Genomic DNA, 15,897 nt, shown 5'->3' on the forward strand with positions numbered 1-15,897 from the left:
GTAGTTTGTGCTACTTTTGAAGAGTATTGTGTTATACCGAGAGGTGTAAATAATATTTTGTCCACCCCATTTACTGTAAATCAATGTGAGGCTATAACCTTCATGAAAGCATGGTTTATTGCCAGGATGCAGCATTAGACTGCAGTAGTTTTAAGTTTACCTAAAAATGGGTGTGTAAAAGCAAATACAGTTTTATGTTTTCCAGTAAAATACCATATGTTTCCTTTAACTTGCATTGGCTCAGTTTGAAAGTGCTTTGGCTAACATTACTTATACCCCATGTGTCATATCATAATGATATAAACTAAATTCAGCAACACAACCACCACCAGTATTCATTTTAACCAAAAGATCATTTATCTATATATATATATATAGATAGATAGATAGATAGATAGATAGATAGATAGATGGAGTGTAAAAATGAAAAATGACACAAGCTTTTTAAGAAAAGTGATTTGTTTTATTGAAGTTAATTATTGTTTTTAATAATGAATTATTATTACATATTGTGTAGGGACTAATTGCAGCGCGAAATAGGACTTCTCATCAATCATATCACCTCAATGGACAGCTGTCGTAGCCCAGTGTTTAAACACACCAATCACAACTGTTCAATAGTCACAGGATATTTTCTAAACTTAAATTTTTTATTTAAGCAAACACCTTGAAAAATTCTTTTTTTTTTTTTTTTTTTTTTTTTTAATCTTCGTCTCCAAAGTGGGGAAGTTATTTCTCTGGGTATGGTTACACATTCATATTCTCATCTCTAAACCAAAAGGTAGCAATTGCATTTTTTCAATTAAGATGTACTGTAGTAATTTTTTTTTATACTTATCTTTCTCAGTCTGACTTATGTCCTCTTTCTCAATTTAACAAACAGAAATTCTAATTGAAACCAACAGCTTTTCAGCTTTCAGGTGACCTCCTACCTAAAAATGGATTTTTCCTGCATCGCTCATCTTTTTTGACACCAAGGCAACAGATGGGAGACTGTCCTTACCAAAACAAAACACCATATTTTTCATTCAAAAGGCTTAAAACGACCCATTTTTGTTTTCCTGACAGGCAACATCTGTGACTTCAAAATGAACAGCTTTCATTGAAATTGTACACATTTTGCTGCTGAATTCTTTAAATGTAAATTTTCAATGAGCCACACAAACAAAATTCAATTGACTTTAGTGTAGAGGCACAAATCTCATAAATATCTCAAAACCTGCATAAATAAAACTGAAACAATACTATCGGCATGCCACCACTATAATTAAGTGAAAAAATGTCAACCAACTCCTTAAAAAAGTAGTTTTAGTTGCATAAACTTTAAAAAAAAGTGCTGCTGATGTGTCTTCTTCCTGCCAATGTGTCCCCAGATCAGCAAAACGCAAAACTTTCAGATGTGTTGACTTAGTTTGTTATATTTATAAGTGAGGGCTTGTTACGCAGGCAGTTACACAGCCGTAAAGCTGAGTGTATATACTATAGAATTAGGCTAGTAGTGTCAGCTATTGCCTAAAATCTCTATTAGTTGGTGAGGTCTCCCCATGATTCCCTTTGCATTATCACCTCACTGACTTACACAACACATTACTACTGCAGCTGTCAAAAGTCAATTATCAGCTTATTCTCCTGCAGCTTGTTGCTGCATTATTGGAATTTTGGCAACCCACTGCCTTTTAATCCCAGTACAATCATACATAGACACACAATCAAGGATGCGTCAAGCTATGCTAAGATGAATTCACACATTGTTGCCTTCAGAAATGTGACACCGGAAATTCTTAACATAATGCAAGTTTCACACAAACAACAGCAGTGAAGGGTATCATAGCAACAATAAGGCCAAGCTGTCTTGTCTGATGATCATGTTTCCTCCTTTCCCTACCATGGTAAATTTGCATGTTTCTTGCTCTTTCACCATCACAGGGAAGTAAAGGTGCATGTTGATCATGTACAACTGTGCCAGGTATTTGAAAAGCACAAGCCAAATGCTGTCATGGTGTTTGTATACTTAAGTAGAGGTCTTCACAGGTGCTCTTGGTTTCTATTAACCAAGGTGGGTCCACTTTATAGTCAGTCTAATTGGGTCTGGGTAGGGTTTTGTTGACTCGCCACAGGTCTTGTGTCAATATGTCTGATAGTGGATCAACGCAGACTTCCTATCAGTTCTGATAATGTGTTGTTTCTGAAAAAAATGGCACACATTGCTGCTCTGTTGACTGTGGCTACTTGTTAATTAGCATCATGCTGCTGCCTGCGTTGGTGTTCTCTCTCTTTTTGAGTCTGTCTGATCAGATCTTACTATTCTCGGGTCAATTTTGGACCTGTTCTGACCGTCCTGAAGTCACTTTCGAATGTGGTCCCTTACTTTACTTGCTTCATTTATACATCTCGGGTTGGGTATATAGGTTTCCACAAATTTTGGACCTGTGAAGATCTCTCAAATGCATATTTCAAGCTTCACTCTGCGCCAAACAAGCCACAAAACCGCTCCTCAGGAATAACTCTGTGGTGGTTGTTATTGGAGGGAAGAGGATTTGTTCCTCCTCTCCCTGCCACTTCAGGAATGTTAACCAGCAACCTCTTGGTAACAAGCCTATTTCTGAGAGCTTTAGGCTTCTGTTGTTGTTGTAAAAACAGTTTGAAACATGTGAAACATGAAAAAGCATTCAAATGAAGACTGCTGATGTCCCATCCACCTCACTCACATCTTACACAGCAAATATCCACAATTTTGATCAACATGAATCAGTAAAAAAAACAACAAAAAATTTAGATTCACTTCTCCCCCTCATCTAAAATATAGTCAGAGAATTGCAGTAGTGAACACAGCAGGGTGGGTGGAGCTCAATTCAGATAATACTGAGTTGATAGAAACCCCACAGTCCAAAAGTGGAGTGACACCTTTTAGCTGATAATGCACTGCTGGATGGCATTCTTTACAGCAGCCACAGCGGCCACGGTGGCAGCACAGGTCCAGGGTTATTGGTTCAAACACAGGGAGCGCTGCGGATCACAGAGTGGTACGCAGCAGCCGAATGACACGCTGGTAAAGCTGCTGGATGACCGACACCAGATTCCTGTGGGAAGGGAGAACAATTGGGAGTAGGGGATGAACAGTGAGTGGTGGATAGAGAGAGAAATGGAGGAAGCATGGTGGGGAAAAGAATGACTTAATGGAAAGATAAAGAAAGACGTAAAAGGAAAAATGCTGAAGAAGAGGCCAGAAGGACAACTTTATCAGTGAGCCAGCATACACAAATCATTATGTATGCTGTGTTTGACAAGTCTAAATATCTGCTACTGAGTCTAAAATAATTACTGCTCATATTTAGCTATTTTTGTGTCAAAACTACCAAAACCAAGCTTGCATGCTTGCAGCTACTTCTTCCAAATACAGTCATCTGCATAGCTGTCCATGGCCTTAAGTAAAAGACTACCGGTTGGCAATGCCATTTCAAAGCATTATTTGGTATTCTGAGCAGATGACAACCCTTTCAGAGTGGAGTGAAGATGATCGATTACTTTGTTTTGTTTGTCTCTCTGCAACTATTTTTGATTAAGAACACAGGCTACTGATTTGTTGCTTCTCACACAGACCGTAGGGGCAAAATCAATATTAAATCAACTTTGGTTGCCAGTCAAATGGACCATAATTCAAATATCTAGTAATTCTCTTGTTAATATCTCACAACTCCAAGGAAGGGCGGAGATCATGTAGTCTGGGTATGATGGTTTATTGACATTCTTCATATCCATTAAAGTCTTTCAATTTAAGCCAAAAAACATATTTTACATGTTACACAGCCAAAGATCTTTTTTGTTCCACTTTTAACTTCACTCTGAACAAAACCATGATCATCTTTAACCAGCTGATCACATTTTTTGCTCTTTTTGAATCACAGCTTATTACTGCACATGAACAGTATCAAAATATGAAAATAATATCCTAATATCCAAACATCTACATAAATGGTGAACTGGTCATTATAGTCTTTGCTATGTGTTCAAGTACAACAGAACATGTGAGGCAACATGAGAGGACACCAGAGGGCAGGAAATGTTGAATTTGGGAAACAAATTCCCAAACATGCCTGCTACTGTGTTGTTCAATTAATTGATTACTACATACCTAATCTACAAAAACTCTTATTTTCATAAAGAAAAATATGACAAGTGTCTAGAGACTCACCGAGCGCCGACAGAGAAGCAGTTGGCGCGGTTTGGGTGAAGGCAGAAGAGCGAGGCCACACAGTAAACACAGCACAACAACATAGACAGCAGCCGTCTCTTTAAAGACATCTTCAGTCTGAAAGAAACACAATCAGTTTCACATTGTCTGCAACAGACCGTACATGAGCAGGACATGTACACTGGTGTAAATGCACAACTCTAGTTAAGAATACTTTTTGCTTTTTGTTCAGTAGAGACTGTGGCTGACACACAGACAATGATAACACTCTTTCTCGGAGTCTTATTTTTCACTTCTGGCATTTTACTTCAAGATCTTGGCCTAAAGTAGTCAAAGTTTCTGAAGGACTAATACATTTAACTAATACTGTCTAATACTATGAGTTTAAAAACATTTCTTTACTCTGTTTGCCTTTTTAAATGATTCGGGTAGAGCAAAGGCTAGAAGGAAAGATTGATGAGGGCCTGGAAGAGTTTTTTTCTTCCTCGGAAAAGATTTAAATAGAAGAACAAAGTGCTAAAAACTTGAAATATTATCCAGCAGTCTATTAATAACAATAAGGCTGATATTTGTTTTTAACTGGCAAAAAAGATGTACTGTATTAACTGAAAATACCAACAAGAAAATAAAAAAAAAATGAAATTCTGTTCATCATTCATGTTAAATTATATTGTGATCACATCATCAGACTTACAAGTTTATGGAACAATTTAGCTTTTACATCTGTCGTCTGTGTGAAAAATAAATTGGAGCAAAGAGGTTTAAGAATTAAATATGAGATGCTGCATCATGAGTCACTAAATAATGACAACGCTCAGACCTCTGACACAACTCAAACTCTGCTGCACAGTGGTGTGTAACAACAATGGAAAACAGCAGCTCCTGTTGAAGGCCACACGTTACCCTGAAAACATCACTCACATATCATCATCATCATCACCTTAACAATCCTGCCCAGTTTTAATCTCCAGAGGTACTTTTTCTCCTGTCAGATTCCAATCTTGAAACCTCCTCGCTTCTGTTAAAAAACCCCCAGCAGTTCCTTCAAAACAGATCCCAGGCCCAAGTGGAGTTACAAGAAGCCGTCACAGCGGTTGGAGGATGGTGTTGGCAGAGGTGTAAACAGGATCTGGGCTCCCTGGGTGCTGCTGGGCACTGGGCACAATTACTGCTGACCCACACTTTGTTTTGAAAGGTCCTGAAAGGTCTAGCAGTGGTGAATAACATTCCTTCATTGTGTGTCTGTTGGAGCTATTTTGGTTTGTCGGGAGGGGAGGGGGGTTGAGAGGTGATAAAAAGAGGATCTTTCCTCTCAGGTTGCTGTGGACTCATATAAAATGTGATGAAACTGTTCTGGGCCGGCTGGGACTGTAGTGTTGAAGTTTGATGGTGTGTGTGACTGAATAGCAAGGTGTGAAAACACTCAGACTGGCTGAGCTAACACAGACCAGTTTTTTTTTTCTCTTTGGATTTTTTTTTTCAAACTTAAGTCAAGTTATATTTAACTCCTGACATATTTTCTTCTCAGTGGCTTATAGAATCAAATACTGATTTAATGACAGTCTAACAAGACTAAGAATCTACAGCCACATGCTGCTCTGTTAGCCTGTAGGCCTACTTAGGAACAGCAGTGCTTTGAGTTAAATGCTAAATGCTACAGCGTGCTAACAATGTTAACATTGGGGGATATTTTGCAAATAATGTCAACCAGGTGGTTCACCATCTAAGTTTAGTGTCTTATGGCTTAAGAACAGCTTGAGGCTGTAGCCATTGTGGAAGTACCTTAAAGTGTAATGCCACCGACAGCTGCTAGATGCTGGCTCCAGCTGACTCCCTTTCTAAAAGCCTCAATCGCTCTCTAGAAATCTTAAGTCAATCATTTTAGTTAACAACTCATTAAGCTCTCAATCTCTAAATTCAGGCCCTCTAATAAGTCTGCTGGTGGTCATTTTGGAAATTGTTGCTCTGTTAATAAGACTTATAGTAGCTTTGAGGTCTGCAGTGTGGGTGTTGATTGATAATTGGTTCATTCTACTACTACTCTCCCTGTCTCCAGGATTCACACTGAGTTGGACTACTGTTGCAATATTTCAGTAACTTTAATGTTACTTGATGCCTGCCCTGTTAGCACAATTTAGCTAAAGTAGCTAACGTTAGCTCAAGTGTGCACTGCTTGGTGTTCCCAATGAACTAGTGTAAGCTTGGGTCCGAGGTAGCGGGGGCATGTTTCCAGAGCGTGAAAGGCAACTGCCACACTCCTTACATGGAAAGTCCTGGCTCCAAACCGAAAGGATATTGCCAACCATAAACTGCAACTCTGGTCTTCAAACTGGCTCCAGTGCAAACCAATGGGTGACTTCACACATCCAAGTCAATCTTTAAATACAGCCTACGGTCTTAGCATGCTAACATTTGTTAATTAGCACTAAACACAAAGTAGGCTACAACTGAGGCTAATGACATTGTCATTAGTTTTGCAAATATTTATCCGTAAACAAAAGTAAAGGCAAATTTAAATTTTGACCTCACAAAGTCAGAGGATCAACAAAGTTTTTACAATTTGTCCTGAGGGGACCATGTATCTCTGTACTGAATTTAATGGCAATCTATTTAGTAGTTGAAGATATTTCAGAACTTGGGAGATCACCCAAGTCATTGGAATTTATTGTCTGGGAACTATGAATGTCCATACAAAACTTTGTGCCAATCAATGTAAGAAAGCTACTTAACTGAATAAATTGAAACTTTGGCTCGCTGGTGGTACTAGAGAAAAGGTAAGAGGATCACCAAAGTCATTAGGTTTCATCCTCTGGGCACCGCAAATTTTATTGTTATCCATTTAGTAGTTGTTGAGATATTTCAGTTACACACAAGTTGATCCTTTTAGACTTATAGCTGGAAATACAATGACTTATGAAGCAAAAGTAAAATTCTGTTTTCTTGAGACATGATTGACAAAAAAGAACTGCACAGTATAGGTCACTGCCATACATGCTATCAAGGCTAATCATTAACCAGATGATTTTTTTTTTTGTACTTTTCTTGGAGACAGCTCGCTACAGTTTGGGAAGCTGGTGAGATGCCAGATGATGTTTTGACTGTGTGCAGCGAGAAAGCATCATTAGCCAGATCTATTTGTGCGTGTGAATCCTAGTGGAAAATGGTCCCATCAGGCCAGATGTCTCTCCTGGGGACTCTCAGGGCAGGACTGCAGCCAGCAGGGTTAGAGTTTACTTAGAGCCCATCCAGCTCTGTACAGCACACAAACACACAGACACACACACACACACACACGCTGTTTTAGCTGCTTGTGTATTGTACTGAATGAGCCATTTCCGTCCACTACTAATGAGCAGTACAGTACTTAAAGAACTCAAAGCCAGGGGTCAAGAGGTCTACAGGGGCTCCCCAGGAAAATGGAGAGTATGTTGATTCTGAACATGTAAAAGTCTGGGAGCCCCTGGACATTTCTAAACAATGATCCGTAAAGGGTCAGAACACACTTCATGGATCTCTGCTCAGCTCTACTGTCTTCATGCACTGCTGGACACTCATCTACAGTAAAGCTGCAACCTGCAGAGCACACTGCTTGCTTGAATGCACTCTGAATAATATAACATACTGTGTTTTGCCTGCCTTGGAGAACAAAATCTGACAGATTAAAAAAAAAAAAAAATGAATGTATGAATCAATAAAATAACCAAACAAGTTTAGAAGTAAGTCAATCCATTAATTTCACATTATTTGTTTTATCTTTTTACGTTATTTTTTAGTACTATATAGTATTTATTTACCTGTGTGTGATTTTGCTCTAAACGAAGATGAAAATGTTGTTGGCAGTTTCTTTCTTTGATATGCATATCTATGTATGCAATTTAAATGCAGTTAGATGTACACTTACTTTAAATGTGAATATAAACGTACATTATGGAGAGGGCTGTAAATTCTTTGGGTGTCAAGCAAAGCCTCACAAGCTATGTTTCTGTGTTCAATTTGCTTACAAAAAAAAATCACAGCAGACATTTTGATTTGTTATAGTAGGAAAAGCACAAGTATTACAAATAACATTGACAATGGCTCCGTTCAATTAATGTGTCCCAGTAAGTCATGACAGTGTGATAGTGATCCAGCTATCACAATGCCAGGACCCTGAAACTGAAGCAGCAAAATGGGATTCAGCCATCACAAATTTGATTCCTTACACCTGTGCTGTTCCTACTGAAACATGTCGACAGGTCTTCCAGGAAAAAGGCCATTTAGATGTTAATTCATTAATTTATTCTATACTAATTTCATTTATTTACATTTATTTATTTACTCTACTAATTATGTAAGGTTTGGTACTCCATATTACAGAGACTGAGTTTTTAAATATATAATTAAGAATTGGAAATACAGTAAAGTTATTATAAAAACAGAGATCTCAACGCTTGGATGGATGAGAGCCACAGGCACACAGATGGGACAAGAGTCAATCCAAGCGAGGCAACAACAGCAGCAGTGGAAGGGTATGTATGCATTTGTATCTTCGTGTGTGTGTGTGTGTGTGTGTGTGTGTGTGTGTGTGTGTGACAGAGGGGAGGGGACAAGCAAGACGTACTGATAATGCTGTGAGTTTTTCTGGCTTTCTGCATTTGTTGAGTGGCTTTTAAGGACGCTGAGGAGAGCTGTGAGATTGAATGGATGTTTTAGAAACAGATTCATGTTTTGAAACTTTGACATCAGTCGGCGTGGAGTCATTACGAGACACTGGATTAACATAACAGAGAACAACCACATGGACAGTGTTGGCTGATAAGATTCCTCATCCTCTGGTAATCAGACCAGTATGACACTTTAAATTTATGCTACTTTAGTGCAGTTACACATTTAGCTATTGGATATCAATAAATATTTTTATTTTTATATTTTTCACAGGCCTACTTTTCTTAAAGTTTCATCTGTGCAAGTTTCTATTTTTTCTAATGGGGATTAACTGCAAGTGTCATATTTTGTGTTATGATGGACAACAGCTGTAATGGATAAAACACGGATTTTGATTGCAGAAACGTCTGCCCACCCCTGCTGCACACAAGCTTTGTGAATTTTATTTGGATTTTTTGTTATTAACATGTCATATTTGACTGCACATGTGAGCACTGAGCCTCCTGTTAGCATGACTCCTGACAGCATGAACTCTAACGAGCCGACAACCCAAAGCGACGTGAAGCCTCGAGTGATGGGTGTGATCCTGAGCATCGCCTCCTGCCTCATCATCTCCACCAACCTGCTGGTGGCAGCTGCTCTACTTAAGCTACTCCTCAAGAAGAGCAGCCAGAGCTGGTGCTTTGTCCTCAACTTGGCGCTGGCCGATGCCCTGGTGGGTGTGGCCATCACTGGCCTGGCCACAGAGGACTTCAATGACAACAGCAATAATATCAATAATATCAGAAATAATAATATTGAAGATCGCCCTACAAACGCTACATCTCCTGCTCAGGGAAAGACCCGCTGTTTGATGCGAATGGCCTTTGTGACATCACCCTGCACAGCATCCATCCTGTCCATGTTTCTGATCTCACTTGACCGCTACGTTGCCATCAAGATGCCCCTGCGGTACTCCCAACTGTCTGGAAAGGGGACAGCATTCGGGTCCCTTGTGGCTCTATGGGTCTGCTCCCTCATTATGGGATTCTTGCCAGGTGAGACTTAAAAAAAAATCAACTTCAGGGTCTATATAGAAAGTAGGAATCGGTAGAGTGACAAAGATTTCCACATACAGCAGTCAGACCTGAAAAAAAACCAGGACCTATTCTTTAAAGGGGACATACTATATCATGCTTTTTGTGATTTTCTGTCATTTATATACTGTTACAACCTCAGGTGTCTATGTTAAACATGGTCAAAAACCAGGGCTTCAGCCTGCTCTGAACACTTTGTTTGAGCCTACTTCCTCCTTGTGATGATGTCAGATTGTTCAGGCATTCCCACAAATGGCCGTCCGTCTTTGTTTCAAAGGTTGTTCCATGTTGTCCACTTGCATATTTTGGATCGGACTTTGTCTCATGTACGTGAACTGAACATGTACAGATGTATTTCAGAAGTTGACATTTAGAGTAAAGAACGAGAAAAAGATGTGAATTCCGACTACTATCGTTTGTTTACGTAGCCTCCGGAGCCAGCAGGTGTCTGCTGAGGGGTAGCTTCCTGAAGCTGGCCAATCAGATAGGGCTCACCCAACACATCCTCATAAAAAAACGATAGTATACATTTACGACATCTAGCGGCTGTAGTAATGCACTCTGGTTTCCCAAAACTGTTACAAATCACTGTTAAAAAGTAATTATGTTTTATGATGTGACAACGTTGTGGTTAAGTTTTAGGGTTTAGGGTTAGGGAAAGATCATGGTTGGGTTAAAATGATCACTTGAAACATGGCTTATATTTCCTTAAAGTTACACAGCCTTTGTCATCATGGCAACAGTAAACACCACAAGGTTACTTTTTTTTTTTTAAAAAGAAGATGCTCGTGGTTGGAAACAGGAAGTGAACGGTGGTCTCCTGCAGCAAAGTCCAAATCTATCTATAGCCATCCACCCAACCCACCTCCTCCTGAGAAGACAAAAATCATCTTATCAAGTCCCCTCATACTGACGTCATCTGAACTGTCACTTCCCTGTGTCATAATTACTATGCCCGCTAGATGGCGTAAATCTAACTATAAGTTGTTTTTGCCAGCCTGAGTTTTAGACCTATACTGTTGTTTTTTTTCTTTTTTAAATTGTAAATCATGCAAAGATATTCCAGTCCCCAGAATAAAAATATAGACCTGGAAATGTGCATGATACGCCCCCTTAAATGGACTTCGAAGACTGTTCTCTTTTCTGATTGTATGTAGCAGTATTGTCATATAGGAAATAACCAACGTTCTCTGTTCCTCAGTCATGGTGCGCCAGCTGCAGACTGAGGACTACAGCGGCTTATGTGCCTTCTTCTCCGTCATTGACCACGCAGGCATCATCATCTTATTCAGCATATGCTTCTTCCCTGTGCTCTCCGTGTTTGTCTACATCTACCTGGACATCCTGAAGATTGCCTGCAGCCACCAGAAGCAGATCTGCCAAATTAGACAAGCAGGCTCCAGGACGGCTGACAACCACGACCATCAACATTACCAGCATCATCACCAGAATCAGCAGCTGAGGAGCCGTTACTGGAGCCATGTCAAGGCCCTGAGGACAGTGGCCGTGCTTGTGGGCTGCTTCCTGGTCCTCTGGTGTCCCTTCTTTGTGGTGTGCATTGTGCAGCTTCTGTGTAAAATGTGCAAACTCATTGCGGTGTTGGAGAATTATCTGTGGCTGCTGGGCCTGTCCAACTCACTGATCAACCCTCTGGTGTACGCCTTTTGGCAGAGAGAGGTGCGGCTGCAGCTGGTAGCCATGTTTTCCTGCTGTACAGCCAGGTTCTTGGTTACTGGATCATCAGGTGTAACAGAAGTATGTAACCCGCAGCCACCTGTGCAGACTCAAGCTTGTGTTTCAGTTGGAGATGCCCTGAACCCTTCACTGTTGCCTCCAGTTACTGTTACCTGCAATCAAGAGGCTCACACTCAGCCACTGTCTGTCACGACCAGCTTATGAAAGAAACGAGGAAACCAGAGAAACAGTAGGAACAGACACTTAGATAGACAAAAGGTATTATCAGTGTGATATTCTAGATGTTTTGGTACTGTAGCTGCAGAGTAATAACCAAGAAACAGACAAACTTAAGAGTAATTTGTTCTACTCTCCACTCTTCCGCCATCATGAGTCTTTCTGAAAAGCTAAAACATGTTCCTGTCAAAATTTTAACCAAAATAAAACAGTTATTTTATTAACAGTCAGCAATTGCAGTTCCCATGAGGCCTTGTGCTATGTGTCTTTTTCCCCTTCAAAGGGTGAATTTCTCTGTTTGAAAATAAAAAAAAAAAAAAGTTATACATAAGAACTAATTCTAAATAAGACCTGAACAGGTGTGTGAATTAGCTTTAACTTTTGCTTTAAACTGATTCATGTATTTGACTACCTCTTTAAATATTTATTTTTAAATACTGGAGTTAAGAGTAGAGAGTGTTTTACCTTTACATCTGCCCAGAGCAGACCTAACTATCCTGGGACCCGTTTTTAAGATCTTTTTTGGGAAAGAGGACCTTGATTGATGCTCCAGAGAAGCTTAAAGAATAAATGTCTGGATCTAAAATAAAAATATTACTGTTAAACATATAACAAGTATTACTTTCAATAGTAACATTACAACAGTACCCTGGGTATACATCCTATAGATAATTCTATGCTTTTCTCACTTCATCACACATGCAGCAGAATCATTGTGTCCTCTACAGGACTACATGGACCTCAGTCTGATTTGAACTGATTTCTTTAGGCCTGATACATGTTGAGCTGTTAATAAAGTTTTAAAGTCAAAACTTTTCTCCCTTTACTTAAGTTTTTGGCCAATTGTGTGCTTAGTACTAATGTATCTGCAAAATATGTTGATAGTGAAAATTTTGATCAAACATCATGAGGCTCTTAAGACAAAAACGTGGTTTGTTGCGTCTTCTCACTGGCAGCACGTCTCTTTGGATGGCAAGGTTGGTTGATCTACAGCTTTGGTCCAGACGGAAATATCTCAACAACTATTAGATAGGTTGAAATGTTGTGTACTCATGGTTCCCAGACAATGAATTCTGCTGACTTGGTGATTCACAGTCTTTTCCTCTAGTGCCAACATGTGGACATTTGTGGTTTTGAGCGAAATGTCTCCACAACTATTAGATGGATTGTGCATAAATGAAACTTGGTACTCACATTTATGTATCTAACATGATGATTTGTGCTCACATTGGTGATCCTCTCAACATTTTGGTTCGTCCCATTCCCAGCAAACTCAGATGTACTTTGTGTTTCTTGTAAATTAGCAAATGATAGCTTGCTAACATGCTAAACCAAGATGGTGTCCAACATTATACCTGCTAAACATGAGCATGTTAGCACTGTCACAGTGAGCATGTAATTAGTTATGATAATGTTGTATGCACAAAAGTACTTGATGGGATCAGGGAATGTAGCATTATTGCTAAAAATAAGTCAGACAGGACATGAAAAGTGAAACAAATAAACATGTTTTAACCAAACTAGCCTCTAGCGAGCTAGAAAAATAATTTCCAAGTTTTGTTAAACAAGAATCTTCCTTTCAGAACACATAAGGGAGACTCATTTAAGTTATAGCACCACAGGATAACTTAGGGATTTGCTCCATTGTAGTTCCCTGTGAAACCAGAGGGGTCAAAGGTCAGTGGCAGCAGGAGGAAGGAAAGAGTTCAACGGTCCAGTTTCATAGACTTTGTCAGCCCATGAGAGTTCAGGCCTCTCCTGCTGTGGAATCAGAGGGTGCACGAGGGACTCTCACTGACTTTTTGAGCACTTTATACACACTGTCTGCCGTCCCCAGAGACTTGCAGAAGACACTGCCTGTGTTTATCCTGAGGGAAAACCCACATTAATGGGCTGTAATGTTGTAATGTAAACAGGGATGACATGAGAGGAAAAGAAAAAAAAAGAAAAAAAAAAATTACAAGCGCTGACTGATGAAACTGACAAGAACATGTTTAGCCTACCAACAATCTCTGTGTTGTTGTTAGTCCTGCTGTGATGATGTGATGATGACTTACAAAAAAGTTTTCATCTGATTTAATTAAACTACAATAATATTTCACACTTAAAATGGGAATAAACATTCCCAGTTAATTAAAGTACTTATGAAATATGTACCTTTTCTTTACTGCCGCAAATACACATACAGCATGTGGAGCTTTTGTTGTATCAATATCATTAACATCAACATCCAAGTACCAATTACGACTCAATACATTATTTAATCCTTCACACGACCAGTTCCTCAGCCATACAGATGTCATGAATTTTCCAATGACATGAATGCTCGCAATTTGTAAACACAGGAATTTCTACCATCGCTACCTTCCGTCACTAACAAAATGCATTGTTTGTAATCGCTGTTCATAATGACACATAGAAACGTTTTCTAATCTAACATTTTCTGATCTTACACAGTTATAGTTATAGTTTGTTTAGGTTTAGATACAAAAACTTGCGTAAGGTTAAGTAAACATGGTTTGGGTTAAAAATTAGAGTAATGGCTAAGACACATACCGCATAATTGCAATGGCCCTTGGGAGGACAGTGTCTCCATCATGTGAACTGGGTCATGAGCCACCCAGGTGGTGTTAATTAGAGCCTCTGAGCATTCAGAACGTGAACTGTGACTGGGCCAGCGTCTTACTCAAGAAACTACAGCAGAAATTCAATTGTTGAATTAATGGTTGACAGTAATTTGTTTTGGTGTGTCCATTAATAAAAGAAAAAATTGTGGAAAAGGCAACCCCCCAAAAAACAGACATACGTATAGAAATAACTAATAAAATGTAAAATGTAAATATTGAAAAATAGGTTAAGTTTTACTGTCCAAGAGCAGCTCAGTTGAATTGCTGTGTCATGGTTAAAATATGAAGCATTGTCATTTTTTGAGGGGTCAAATGCTTCTGCACCTAATCGCTAAACGAGACCATGACCTCACAGAGACCAAATCTAACAGTGCTTTCATGTCGGCCGCATCGATTTCCACATTTACCATCAGAAAAATAGAATATTTTCTTTCCCAGAATTTAAGTCCCAACTTTTCCCTAAAAATCACTGTTTTTCGGCCTTAGATTTGTGATGATGTGCCAAATAAAACAGGCAGGACAGACCATAGATAACATGCAGCAAAGGTCATGAGACAGAGAGGAACCCATGACATTATACATAAATTGCGTGCTTTGGCGCTCAGAGCCGCTTTGTTTTATACTGCTTTATTACGTCCATGTGATTTAGTAGCTTTAAACTGATGTTTCCCAGATAGCAGAGGAGCCTGCTGTTTATCTGAGGGGCTGCGATTGCACACGTAATATTTTATAGTTGAATAACTATTCAGTCATGGAAACTTCCCCGCCTGCTCGAATCTTGATAAGTATCGTTCACTTTACGTGTCAGCTGCGTGTATCAACAAAGCAGTTAGAGCAGCTGATGTAGATGATTTCTAGGTAAGGTTAGATAACTAATGTTTACTTTAGTGTGATAGACTACAGTGTCTACATAAAGTCTAATCAGCTGAGCTTGTAATAGGGCTAATTTACCTTTGGAGGGTTTGTCTTGTGTCGTGTCATGCTGTTACATGTCAGCTTTTAGCAGGTTGTTTTTTTTGTTTTGTAAAAAGGACACGTCACGATATCTAGGTTAGGTTGGGACAACATAGAACCTTGGTCTTAGTTTTGTAGTTTTGTAGTTGTCATTTCTATCAATAATAATACAGTTGTGTTCCACCAAAGTCATTGCTGAGATCTGGAACGAAGGGACATCGCTAAAAGAAATCAGACAGTGTGATCGGATCTGTCCTCAAGGTATCAATACTGCAGACAGAGGTTTTGTTTTGAGTATTAATACTATAGAATCCATATAGGATCGATACAAAAACAAAAAAAATATCCATCTAGTTGAATGACGCTCTGGGAGCATGAACACTTTTCTCAGTGCTGCACTTTTTTGCATCATTGCTGCTGGTCTGCGTGACCTTGTTTATTCAGTTCAGTACGACTTAACTTTGACATGCTTGTGTGCGCAGACTTCCTTTAT

General features: G+C 39.3%; 1 protein-coding gene and 1 long non-coding RNA gene across 2 annotated transcripts; one reads left to right on the top strand and one right to left on the bottom strand.

Moving 5' to 3' along the window:
* Positions 1 to 510: 510 nt before the first annotated feature.
* Positions 511 to 6,077, bottom strand: LOC122995489. Its single transcript, XR_006406797.1, has 3 exons — positions 5,133 to 6,077; positions 4,193 to 4,309; positions 511 to 3,080 (listed from the first exon to the last, which is right to left on the bottom strand). It is a non-coding gene; the product is annotated as an uncharacterized LOC122995489 (long non-coding RNA).
* Positions 6,078 to 8,007: 1,930 nt separating this feature from the next.
* LOC122995928 (glucose-dependent insulinotropic receptor) lies at positions 8,008 to 11,864 on the top strand. The gene is made up of 3 exons (XM_044371339.1): positions 8,008 to 8,700; positions 9,329 to 9,873; positions 11,114 to 11,864. Exons 1-3 carry the CDS (start codon positions 8,627 to 8,629, stop codon positions 11,809 to 11,811), a joined length of 1,317 nt encoding a protein of 438 aa, XP_044227274.1. The 5' UTR covers positions 8,008 to 8,626; the 3' UTR covers positions 11,812 to 11,864.
* Positions 11,865 to 15,897: the final 4,033 nt, after the last annotated feature.

This window comes from Thunnus albacares, chromosome 13 (assembly GCF_914725855.1).
Source record: "Thunnus albacares chromosome 13, fThuAlb1.1, whole genome shotgun sequence".
NCBI lineage: Eukaryota > Metazoa > Chordata > Actinopteri > Scombriformes > Scombridae > Thunnus > Thunnus albacares.